This window comes from Anomalospiza imberbis, chromosome 19 (genome assembly GCF_031753505.1).
Source record: "Anomalospiza imberbis isolate Cuckoo-Finch-1a 21T00152 chromosome 19, ASM3175350v1, whole genome shotgun sequence".
Lineage (NCBI taxonomy): Eukaryota > Metazoa > Chordata > Aves > Passeriformes > Viduidae > Anomalospiza > Anomalospiza imberbis.
The window spans coordinates 5,694,469-5,706,739 of NC_089699.1; the positions used below are offsets into that span (position 1 = coordinate 5,694,469).

Below are 12,271 nucleotides of genomic sequence, written 5' to 3' on the forward strand. Positions count from 1 at the left end.
GAGCTGGTAGCGCCACCTGTGGTTGCCTCAGCTCCGATGAGTTTCTTGTCCAGCAGAGAAAATCAATGGCTTGCAGGGCTAAGGACACCAGGGAGTTTCTGCTTGTCAATAGCACTTAGGCACTGCTGGTCTCCAGATGTGCTTTCCAGCAGGGTGGATGTTTTGGGAACCTCTTGGCACAGTTTCCTCTCCCAGACTGGGCACAGCATGCTGGGACACCGGGATCACTTCTCAGCACAAGGTGGCCCCTGGGCACCTGCGTGAGCACAGTGCTCCCCACTACCTGCTGCCCTCAAAGCAGCAGCTCAGCCCGTCAATAATTCATCAGAGCAATTAGACAGAGGGTTTGCGTGCTGTAATTAGCTGTGATCCACACACTCTCCATCCCCAGGAGAGGAGTGAGACAAGAGCTGGGCACGGGAGGCCCAGCAGGGGCACGGGGCTGGCGAGCAGAGCCCTCTCTTTGCATGCAGATGCTGCCCCTCTCTGCACAGCCCCGTGGCTCTGCAGCCAGGGGAGCGACATGAAGGGGACTGACACGAAGGGGAGTGACACGAGGTCACACTGTGCTGCTCTGACGGGGTCTCCTGGGGGTGTGTGACCCCCTTGTCTCGGGGACACCACCGTTTCCTGCCTTGGCTCCGTGTGGCTTGGCTGCCCTGCCCTCAGCCCAGGATTGTTTGATCTCCACAGCTCCCTGAAAGGTGGTTGCAGTCAGGTGCAAATTTCTCCTTTGAAAAGCCATGAATCTGTGAAAAAAATCTCCACAGGTTTCAATTAGGCCCTTTTGGGAAGTTCCCAGAGAAACACCCTCCTGGCCCAAGGCAGGAATCCAGCCCCACAGACACTTCCTGGTGCCTGGCTTGGGAATGGGAAAAGAGGATGCTAAAGCACCTCCTCAGGTCTGGAGCCATGAGCATGAGAGGCTGAATCTTGCAAACCAGCGTGGTGTTGGCAGCTTATCCCCATCCCAGCACCTTTCTCCAGGCAGCACTGACATAGCCAGAGGACACAGTCTCAAGCTGCACCGAGGGAAATTTAGGTTGGATATTAGGAAAAAGTTTTTCCCAGAAAGGTGATAAAGTTCTGGAATGGCTGCCCGGGGAGGTGGTGGAGTCACCATCCCTGGATGTGTTTAACAAAGCCTGGATGTGGGCGACAGATGTGGCACTGGATGCCAGGGTTCAGTTGAGGTGTTGGGGCTGGGCTGGACTCGATGATCTTGAAGGTCTCTTCCAACCCAGTGATTCTGGGATTCTGTGATTGTTGCTGCTCCTCCTGAGCATGGTCACAGCCAGAGGTGCAGGAAGGATCTTTGCCTCTGGAGTTATCAGCAAACAAGCTGCATTCTCCGTGGCATTCCTTAGATGGATTTCCCAGCTCCTCAGGAAGGGACGAGGCTTCCTGACCTCGGGACAGGGTGGTAGCAGCTGTTACCTCCAGTGCTGCATTGGGAGCTTGGTGTCCCAGTCCATTTTGGAGGCAGTGAGATTCCTGGAGTGGTTTGTTCTTAAACGCTGAGGTGGTTCAACCCAGTGGTGGAAGGAGTGGAGGTGCCCATGGCACTTGGTGTGCAACTGGGAAGGTCTGCTGAGCACCCCTGGTGTGGGAAATGGACTTGTAGAAAATCCTCAAAACCTGACAAAAGGCTCACACGGTGTGCATCTGTATGCAAACCTTGAGATAAGAAATGCTGACTTGGAAATGCCATGGAATGGGACAGACATTGTTGAGAGAGAAATGGAGCTAGAAACAAGTTTCCAAGGATGGCCTTGCAAAAAAGACTATATATATATATGATATATATATATATAGAGAGAGAGAGAGAGAGATTTGTATGGAGAAATAGAACTATGAAAGATGCATTGTAGTAGGACCCACGAGGGGTAATTTTAGATTATTGGCTTTAAGGAAATTTACAGCATGGTGTGGCAAAAGCTGATAGGCCAAGAAACACTTATAGTGTATTGTAATTAAGAATTATGATATAGATATATACACAGGTATATATGGAGAAATCGAACCATGAAAGATGCACTGTATCAGGACCCATGAAGAGTAATTTTAGATGATTGGCTTTAAGGTATTTATAGGATGGTGTGGTAAAAGTTGATAGGTTAAGAAACACTCATAGTGTATTGTAATTAGGAAATAGTTGGCTTCTGATTGTGATGGTGTGAATTATAACACCTGTACTGTCTCACCCTTCACATGAGACTGAAAATGGGATGAAAGTTTTTAAAACACCTCTGAGTTACCCCATCTCTGGGTCAGAAAAGGGCTTAATCCAACACTGGCACAGCCCTTGGGTGGACACATGGACACCTCTGCCAGGATGTGATGGTGGGCACAGCATGGATGGGCATGGCTGCCTGTCCTCTCCCATGTCACCCTGCCCTGCTGCACGGGCTGGCTTTGGGGCTGGGAGCCCTGGCTGTGCTCAGTGGGGGGTTTGGCCACAGAAGACACCTCAGGAGCCGTGGGGGCTGCATTTTAGGTGGAGGTTTGCACCCATGTCAGTCAGACTTAAACTTCAGAGGGAGCTTAGCTGGAAGGAGAGGAGGCAGGGACAGGAAGGCAGTTTTGCTGAGATGCTGCTTGACAGACACAGTGTGGAAACAGCTGCTGCTGGCTGCAGATGTAATGAGATCCATAAATACTGAGGCTTGCTCAAATAAACGCCAGCATGTGCTGTAAGGATGGGCTCAGGAGCTCCCAGAGCCCTCCCTGTGTGCCAGCAGCAGCCACAGACAGCAGATTTGGGGGCTGGGGCAGGAGAGGCTCTGCCTCTGGAGAGCACTGCGTTTGGGAAGGTGGCATAGAAATGGTGTGCCTGTTTGTCCCCAGCAGCGGTGGCTGTGACCAGGGCAGTCACCCAGCAGTGTGATGTGCTGTGGCACAGGTGTAGGTGGCTGCCTGCCACCAGGTCTGGTTTTTGGAGTACTTTTGTGAGTTCCTGAAAGTGTCAGCATGTCCCATGTGCGCTGAGAGCTGTCCCTTTCATCCCAGCAGAGCTCAGTGCACTGCGTCCACAGGCTCCCAGAATGGTTTGGGTTGGAAGGGGCACTAGAGCTCATCTCGTGCCAAGGTGGGCAGGCACACCTTTCACTAGCCCAGGCTGCCCCAAGCCCTGTCCAGCCTGGCTTTGAACACCCCCCTGGGTAGCCTGTGACAGGATCTCAGCACTCTCATAGTAAAGAATTTCTTGTTGATATCTGATCTACTTTCTTCATACTTCAGCTCCTCTGGAGTACTGGAGATGGTAAAACCTGTGTGCTGGGAGGGACCTCACTGCACTGGGCACAGGGACCATGCCATGGTGGCAGGACAGCCACCTCAAAACATCCTGGGGAAGCAAATAACCCAGGGATTGTTTCCTGATAGTGGGAATGAAGCAATGCTGCTGTGTCAGAGTCCAGGACATCCCTCTGGCTGCCCTGGCTGTCTCCAGACCCTGGCAGGGGGCTTGGGGACCTTGGCACCAAGTCAAAAACACCTGTGGCTTCCATTTTAGCCCGTGGGAAAAGCTGCCAACTCTGTATGAGGAATTGCAAGCCACAAGGGTTTGAGTAGTGTGGTAGTTGAATTAACACAGGGTGAAAAAGTAGAATTTTGGGGTTTTTAGAATGGGGTTCAGGGATACAAGATGGAGGGATTTGGGCGTGTCCTGGCCTTCTTCTCCTTCTCCTTGCCCTCCATGTCTTGCTGTGATGGTGACACTTTTCTGTTGGTTTAAGGTACAGACACACTGCCCAACATAAATGACAGATATTGGCATGTTATTGTAAACATGGCACACGGAGTTTTGGTATAAAATGTGAACACCGCCCTGAGGGCAGACAGAATGCCATGGCCGACCTGCTGGACAGAGCTCAGCAGGGCAGAGAGAGAATGTTCTAGATAAGGGAAAATAAACAACCTTGAGAAGCCGACCCTGCGCATTCAGACTGCTTTGGCTGCTCGGGCTGGGAGAACAAGGATCGGGGTCATCCCAACACCCAGACCCCGAGACTGCTGGACTCCTTTCTGAGCACAGCCAAGGGACAAAGCCACAAGTATTTCAGCAGGTGATACATTCACCCTGCAGGTGATAACACTCATCCTGCATGGCCTTGCAGTGCTTCCATGGGGGTGGAAGAGCAGAGACAAAGGAAATTCCAAGGCTCCTGACTTGTTTTGTGAGGGTGCAGCATGCTCTGAGAGATGACAGCTGTATCATAGATCCCTCCAATAACACCAAAATTTCCCTGAGCATTGTCTGTATGCAGAGAGAATGCCTCTGCAGCAGGATGGGTAAGGACAGGAGAGACCCAGGGCTCCTTGTCCTCTCCTAGGACTGTTCCTGCCTCTTGTTTTGCTCCAAGCTCAGCTTAATCCATCCTCATTAAAATCAGTGGCAAGGGTGTCCTTTTGCTATGAATGCCAGTTGGGTTTGATTTTACATCCAACAACACAATGAGGGATTTTCTTTTTTTCTTGCAGACCTCTCTGATCTTTTGCCCCTCTCCTGTCAGCTTCCTCAGTCTCACAGCTTTTCTTGGAGGTTTTTTTTAAAATCTTTCTCAGTTTCCTGAAATGCATCTTTCCGTGTATCGATTTCACCTGAGATCTAAAGGAAGGCAGAGCAGGAGGCTCAGCTCACTCCCATGTACACTCACAGCTCATCAAAGCAAGTACAGAGCCTTGTGAGAGCTGCTGGGGCAGCACAGCCCCTGGGCTTAGCAGCTGGCCTCATGGGAGGGAGGAATTAATCTCTTTAGGCAGCATTTTTGAATTTATGTATCCATACACGCTCCTGGTTACATCAAGTTATCACTCTTGCTAGAGCATCTTTCTTTTCAGTCATCTCCTGAACATGCTGTAATGGCACTTCTGGGAGTGTGGGCTGGAGGTGGGGGAAGGGGAGTGCTTGTGAGAGCGAGTTTTGGGTTTTTTATAAATTCCTGTTGCAGAGTCACTGCTTAAAATGATTTGGAAGAAAAAGAGAGATGGTGGGGGAAGAAGAAGATGAGGTGCTGGTGGCAGCAGTGGCCCAGGGAGCAGCACACACCCCTCTGGGGCTGTGAGGTTGCACCAAGCCACGATGCTGGCTGTGCCTCAGTTTCTCTGCCCTGCTTGTTTGAGAGCTCCATGATGGAGAAGGCTCTGTGTTTCCCCTGGAGCTGCCAGCCCTGTCACATGCCTGTCACCATCGTGTCTGGCTCCTTCCTGGAGACAGAATTCTGGCAGTGTTTCTGTGGAGAAGTCAGAGATGAAATAAGCCCCCTCAGACAGTTCATGTTCCCTCTCTGCCCTGCTACCCCACCCCATCTAGAGGGTCCCATCCACCCTGTGACCGTTCTGGGAGCAGATTTGGCTCTTCCTTACCCTCTTCCACAGGACCCAAGGCTGATTGCAGAGCTGTGGGGCTCTTTCAGAAAGAGCAGAAATTTTTTAAAAACAGTTTTGTCTGCAGTGACCCCTTCAGCGGCACCTCCTTAAAAACAGCACTTGCCACCACGACAGATTTCCTTTCCCACCAGTGCCTCAGGCTGGGGTGCTTCAGATCCCAGCCAGACCCTGGACATTTCTGGGGAGGAAAATCAAGCTGCAGCGAAGCTGCTGAGCAGGGAAAAGCTAACAGAGGGCAGATTTCCCCTTTGCAGTTTGCTTTAAGGTGTTTGTTCTCAAATCCATTGGCAGCTCATCCCAAGCCATGAAAGCAGGGAGGGTCCTTGGGTGCTCTAACACCACATTATTGTCAGTGGTGATTCCCTTTGTCTTCACATCTTCAGGATGTATGAGAGATCTTTCATACTCCTCAGCTTGCTTATTCCCCAGCCTGAATGTCCCAAAGTCTTGGAGTTTCCCCCAGACAGAAAGCCTCAGCAAAGGTTTGACTTCTCTGGGAGATGTCTTTGCTCAACCCCTGTGTAAGGTGGTTGCAAAGGGAATTGCTTTAGGAGGGGCCATTCCTTGCTCTCTCATTTGTAACATAACAGCCTGGGGTTTGGTTATTATTGCTGTTTTTAGCTTCTGTTGCCTTTTCATTGTTGCTTTTTTGATAGATGGGTTCAATTTTGCTGGCATATTGCACAGGTTTGCAAGCCAGATGTTGCTGCTGCAGGATGGTTGCAGGGAGGCGGGCAGGGAGCAGTTCATCTCACACACAGGGTCAGAGCCAAGGGGTCAGGGTGTGGGGGGCTGCAGCTGCCATGAGAGCTGCTGGTGGCATGGTGTGAACCTCACTGGGGCTGCAGGCACCCCCCATCCATCCCCCATTCCCCCTGGGAAGGACTGGACCGTGGGAAGATCAGCTGTGGAGAGGGAAAGTGCTGAGCATGGATTGGGAGGCAGGAAGGATTTGTGTGTCACCAAACGATGGGGGTGGGAATCTGGGGTTTTGTGTGAATCTGACCTAGAGCAGAGGCTGGACAGAGCTAAAGAATAAAGCAGGGATTTATTCAAAGGATCTCCTCCATGGATCCACCTTGGGCAGCACCAGAGCCCAGCCAGGGCTGCACCCAAGATGAACCCAAATGGTCCCAAAATGCACGAGCGCTCCCGGGGGCTCTCCCTGTGATCAGCTCTGCTCCATTGGCACACTGGAGTTCATTGTCCCATTCCAGCTTTAGCCCATGCAGTCCCATCCTGCTTGTTTTTCTCTCTCCAGCCCACATTGTTTGTGCTCTTGGGCCTGAGATTTGGATCATTTGTCCTTGGTGCCCAGCTGGAGAAGGAATTGTTCTGTCTCCCTGCTCTGTGCAGAGAGCTCACCATCCCCTGATATGAAGCCCAGACCCACACACTAAAGCACCACAGAATCTGAAAAATATAAAAGCTAAACCTGAGGCATCACTGGGTCTGGGTGTGATGTAGGAGTGATGTGTGTGAGGGATGGGATGTGGTGTGGCATGCAAGTGGGATGAGCAGGAGAGGGAGAGGAGCTGGGAGTCACCTGCTCCAAAGGCTCCTACACCTTCCTGGTGTGCCTTGTTTAACATGAAGGAGCTCAGGGTATCCAGCCACCAAATCCTGTGGCTCTTCAGCAAATCACACCCAATCCTGGCCCAGGAGGGCTCTGAACTCTCAGGGGACCACGGAACAGGATGAACCCTGGCCCGAGCCCCAAGCCCCTTCCCACTTCACTCTAGGAGAGCTTCCCAAAGCAGCTGCTGTGTGGGATATCTTTGGGTGAAAGAAGGAAATTGCTGAGGTCAGGGGGCTGACATTGCACATTTTTTCATGGCACCAACTTGCTGCCTCCTTGGAAATCCCAAAAAATAAAGTCTTGCATCCTGGCCCTTGAAAATTCCCCTGTCGGACAGGAAGGGAGTGTTGTTTCTCCAGGAATTCACTGTTATTCCAGGGAATTTAAGCCTCTGTGCAGGAAACCCCAGTGTGGGCAGGGAGGAATTTAAAGGCGTAGGGCATTAGGATGGTTGAGATGTGCTGTGTTCCTGCCATTGCAAGAAGAGAGGTGGGACCCCATCCAGAGGGCAGGGCTTGAACAGGCAAAATGAATTTGGGCTTGGAACACAAAGCCCTGTGAGGAATGACTGAGGGAGCTGGGGGTGTTCAGCCTGGAGAAAAGGAGACTCAGGGGTGACCTATCACTCTCTACAGCTCCTGAAGGGTGGCTGTGCTCAGGTGGGGTTGGTCTCTTTCTCCAGGAACTGACAGAACCAGAGGACACAGTCTCAAGCTGCACCAAGGGAAATACAGCTTGGGTATTAGGAAAAAGTTTTTCCCAGAAAGGTGATAAAGTTCTGGAATGGCTGCGCGGGGAGGTGGTGGAGTCCCCATCCCTGGGTGTGTTTAAAACAGACTGGATGTGGCACTGGGTGCCAGGGTTCAGTTGAGGTGTTGGGGCTGGGCTGGACTCGATGGTCTTGGAGATCTCTTCCAACCCAGAGATTCTGTGAATTCTGTGTGAATTATTCTGTGAGTTCAGGTGTAATTCCTGGTAAATGGACAGTGAAAGGAAGTGGGAAATCAAGGACAAGCTCAGGTGTTTGCAGAATCAGAGCATTGTGGCCTCCTGACAGTAAATGCATGGAGGGAAGGGCTGGGCCAGAGGCAGGAGGCTCAGGACCATCCTGCCCTTGATCCCCAGGACACCCCCAGAGCTCTGCCCACATCCAACTCCCCGACCCTGCCCAGGGCATTTTGGCACTGACATGTCCCTCGTTCCCCCTCTGGCAGGGACCTGATGCCCAGGACGCTGGAGGGGCAGATCACCATGGAGAAGACCCCCAGCTACTTTGTCACCAAGGAGGCCCCAGCCCGCATCTCCTCCATGTCCAAGGGCACCAAGCTCATCGTGGTGGTGCGGGACCCCGTGACCAGAGCCATCTCGGACTACACCCAGACGCTCTCCAAGAAGCCTGACATTCCCACCTTTGAGAGCCTGACCTTCAAAAACAGGACTACGGGCCTGATCGACACCTCGTGGAGCGCCATCCAGATTGGCATCTACGCCAAGCACCTGGAGAACTGGCTCCTCCACTTCCCCATCGGGCAGATCCTCTTTGTCAGTGGGGAGAGGCTGATCAGCGACCCCGCGGGGGAGCTGGGCAGGGTCCAGGACTTTCTGGGCCTCAAGAGGATCATCACGGACAAACACTTCTACTTCAACAAAACCAAGGGCTTCCCGTGCCTGAAGAAGGCGGAGGGCAGCAGCAAACCCCACTGCCTGGGGAAGACAAAAGGCAGGACCCACCCTGACATCGACCAGGAGGTGGTGCAGAGGCTGCGGGACTTCTACCGGCCCTTCAACATGAAGTTCTACCAGATGACAGGGCAGGACTTTGGCTGGGACTGAGGCTGAAAGAAATAATTTAAGAAAAGGAAAATATAATATAATATATATATTTTTTTTACGTATCAGTAGAGAGGGGGGGAAAATACGGAAAAAAAATAATAGCTGTGCTGAAACATGATTTGCTCTGATTTGATTTTTTTCTTTTCTTTTCTTTTTTTTTTTTTTTATGCTGCTTTGTTTCCTTTATTCTCTCAGAGAAGAGGTGCTGTGTACATCCAGAAAAGGAGGCTGTGAACAAGAGCCTGGTCCTACTGACATGAGCAGCTTCCCTCAATGGGCCCAAGGTTTAGCCCTGCCTCTGTAAAAAAACACAGGTGCAAAGTTTTTAGCAGTGACACGAGTGCTTGGGGTAGCTCAGAGTCTTCCTGAAAGTTCAGCCAGGTTTTAGCTTGCAAGGGCCATTTTGGCCAGACCTCACCACTTTTGACAATAAAACAAAGGTGGCTTAATACCTAATTTGGCTTTCCAAACGTTACCTTAGGGGATTTTTTTATTGCATGAAACATTTGGTGAATTTTGCTTCCACTTACCCAATTTTTTGTTTTACTTTTACCCCCATTAAATCAAGCTCTTTTCATCAGCCAAGCTTATTTTTCCTCTTCAGGAAGCCAAAACCAATAATCCTTTGTTTTGTTTTGAGAGAAAATAATTTTGGTAGCCAAAAGTGAAAGAACACAAATGATTCTTTTGACTCTATAATGAAAATTGCCAGGTAGTCAAAAGGCCTCATTCACAGGAGCTGGCTCTAAACCAGTTCTCCCTATTGCATCCCTTTTGCTACTCAGACAGCAAAATGGTTTTCCAAGGTTTTTTTTTTTTCCTAAAGGGTGCTCATCTGAAGGGATTTTGGGGATGGGAAGGTCCACACTGAGATGATGCTGATGGCACATCTTGAAGGTGTTGGGGGGACCCACCATCCCACCAGGTATATGCAGGAAACTTCTTGGTGTCCAGTGTACATTGTTTAAGCCATAATGATGAATGTTTTAAGTTGGGCCAGAATTAAATAGACTGGAGGAAGGGTTGGTTGGGAAAAAGTGAACAATAATCATGCCCAGAAAGAGGAATGAGAAAACAATAGTTCTTTCCTAAAGGAGAACTGAGGGGGAAGCTGGAAGGTTGTGAAGGGCTTTAAAAACTGTCAGGCAAAACCTTTACCTCGTTTTTTTTAGCTGGTTGAAATGTTTCAGTGACAGAAATCTGTTAGTGAAGCAGAGTCTTTTGTTACCATGGGCTCATTTATCTGCTGGCTCTTGACCTTCAGCACTTCTGAGCTGTGGGAGTACCCAGTTACACCTCGGTGCTGCACGAACCACGTGGTAGAGCTCCCTCTCCTGAGCCCCGCTTTGAAGAGTACCTGAGGGGGCAAAACAAACTGTGTGGGGATCCCCCAGGAATGGGGTTAGGAAGAAACCTGGGGATGACGTTCACTGGCTGCCTGCATACCAGGCAGGATATTAATAAAATCCCAGCAGAGCAGAGATTTCAGAGTCCAAAGAGAATCGTATCAGAAATTACAATTTCACCTGAGGGGGAAACATTTCCACCTTGGCAAGTTAGGAGAAGGGTTTGGTGACCCACTCAGCCTCATGGCACTGAGTTCCTCTGCACGTGCTGAGCCACAGCTTCTCCTGGCAGCCTAAACCACCTTTCTACTCAGCCCTACACGTCTCCTTGTGTTCCCAAAGATCCTGGAACCCTCCTATCCCCTGAAGACACAAACCCACAGGGTTTTGCCTGCCAGGCCCATTTCCCAAGGGAAAATTCTGCTTCATTCAGCTCGTGAGGCCCCAGAAGCTTCACCCACAGCTGTCACTACAAAGCTCTACCTGAGACCAGGTTCTCATGCCCCGGCTGGTAGAGAAGTGGTGATGGATTGGTGGCACCAAAGCCAGACTGTGCTCAACCCTCTGTCCTGGTGTGGCACAGCTCAGTGCCATGTTCACTACCTCCACTGATGCTTTCACCTCTTCCCTCATTTATGTCCCATTTGAAGGCCTTTTTTGGCAATGTCCCATGCCACATCTGCGTAAACACTTCACCCAACAGTCCCTCTTCTTGCCTGCCTCCCTTCAGCCCCTCAAAATTCACGCAAGGCATGATATGAGCAGATCAGAGATGGTCACAGAGCTCTGGCTCCATGAGGCCATGGTCCTCCCCAGCATCTGCAGCTCAAATCAGAAGCTGGGAGAACACTGGGTTCTTGGTAATGGTGTCACATCACCCCTCCCCTGTGTGTCACAGGAGGTGAGGGGAGCAATGGTCAGAATGGGCATGAGGTGTAGCCAAAGGGATGGCAGGTAATTATTGGGACAAATATTCTAAGAGCAGGGTTTTTGGGGCAGGAATGGGGATGGATATCCTGCCATGCTGTGCTCTTTCATTCAAATGGAAAAACCAAGGTGGTAGCGAGGATGAGGCATCAGTCACTCACAGGCATAACCAAATGGTGCCAGTACCAGCAAGGCACAAAATATGAGGTCTTCCCAGCTGAAAAGAAGATTTTAGCATGCCATTTCTTTGGTATTTCAAGGAGAATTAAGGTGGGGATAATACAGACAAGTTACTGTGGTTTAAGCCCAGCTGGGATCTCAGCCCCACTCACTCATTCCATAGGTGAGATGGGGGGAGAATTGGAAGAGTAAATCTAAGGAAACTTGTGGGTTGAGATAAAGAAAATTTAATAGGTAAAGCAAAAGCTACACACACAAGAAAAGCAAACTAAGTAATTAATTTCAGGCTTCCCATGGGTGCTCAGATGCTCATCCCTAAGACAGCACGGTTCCCTCACATTTGGAATGGTGACTTGAGAAGACAAACACCACCACTCCAAAAATTTCCTGCTTCATTCTTTGCCCACTTTTATATGCTGAGCATGATGCCATATGGTCTGGAATATCCAGACCCATATTGCACCCGTCAGGGTCAGCTGTCCTGGCTGTGTCCCCTCCCAGCTCCCCAGCCTCCTCACTGGAGGAGCAGGAAAAGCCTTGATGCTTGTGTAAGAACTGCTCAGCCACAGTGAAAGCATCCCTGGGTTATCAGTACTGTTCCCAGCACAAATCCAAACCTCAGTCCTATGAACAAAATGAACTCTACTGCAGCCAAAACCAGCAGACAAATATAAACATCACTTACAAATGTGATGCTTTAAAAAATCAATAGAGTTATATTGCTATTTTCTCCCATACAGTCACATTTGCACTACCATAAAGCAGCTTTATAGGGCCACAGACTGGTCTCCCCATATTGCACAAGCTACAGCAATACCCAGCATTTTTTACAGCTGAATATCTGCACCTGCCACCAAATCCCTGCCATTAAATCAGTAGAGCCCTGATATGTGCACAAGCCCATCAAATGTGCCTTTAAAAACTCTTCCCAGCATATCAAGCTCAGCCACTTAGGAATACTCTCCCCTAAATGCTTCAATGTTTTACTCCCCCTCACTTCCAGGGGTTTGAATAC

General features: G+C 50.2%; 2 protein-coding genes across 2 annotated transcripts in view; both read left to right on the forward strand.

Moving 5' to 3' along the window:
* LOC137485101 (heparan sulfate glucosamine 3-O-sulfotransferase 3A1-like) overlaps window positions 1-9,259 on the forward strand; it is a 31,759-nt gene extending 22,500 nt beyond the window's left edge. The window contains exon 2 of the mRNA XM_068209351.1: window positions 8,185-9,259. Coding sequence (XP_068065452.1) covers window positions 8,185-8,803 — 619 coding nt within the window. The 3' untranslated portion in view covers window positions 8,804-9,259. The remainder of the gene's footprint in view (window positions 1-8,184) is intronic.
* Window positions 1-12,271, forward strand: part of BLOC1S3 (biogenesis of lysosomal organelles complex 1 subunit 3) — a 284,248-nt gene that overhangs the window by 92,996 nt on the left and 178,981 nt on the right. The window lies entirely within an intron of this gene.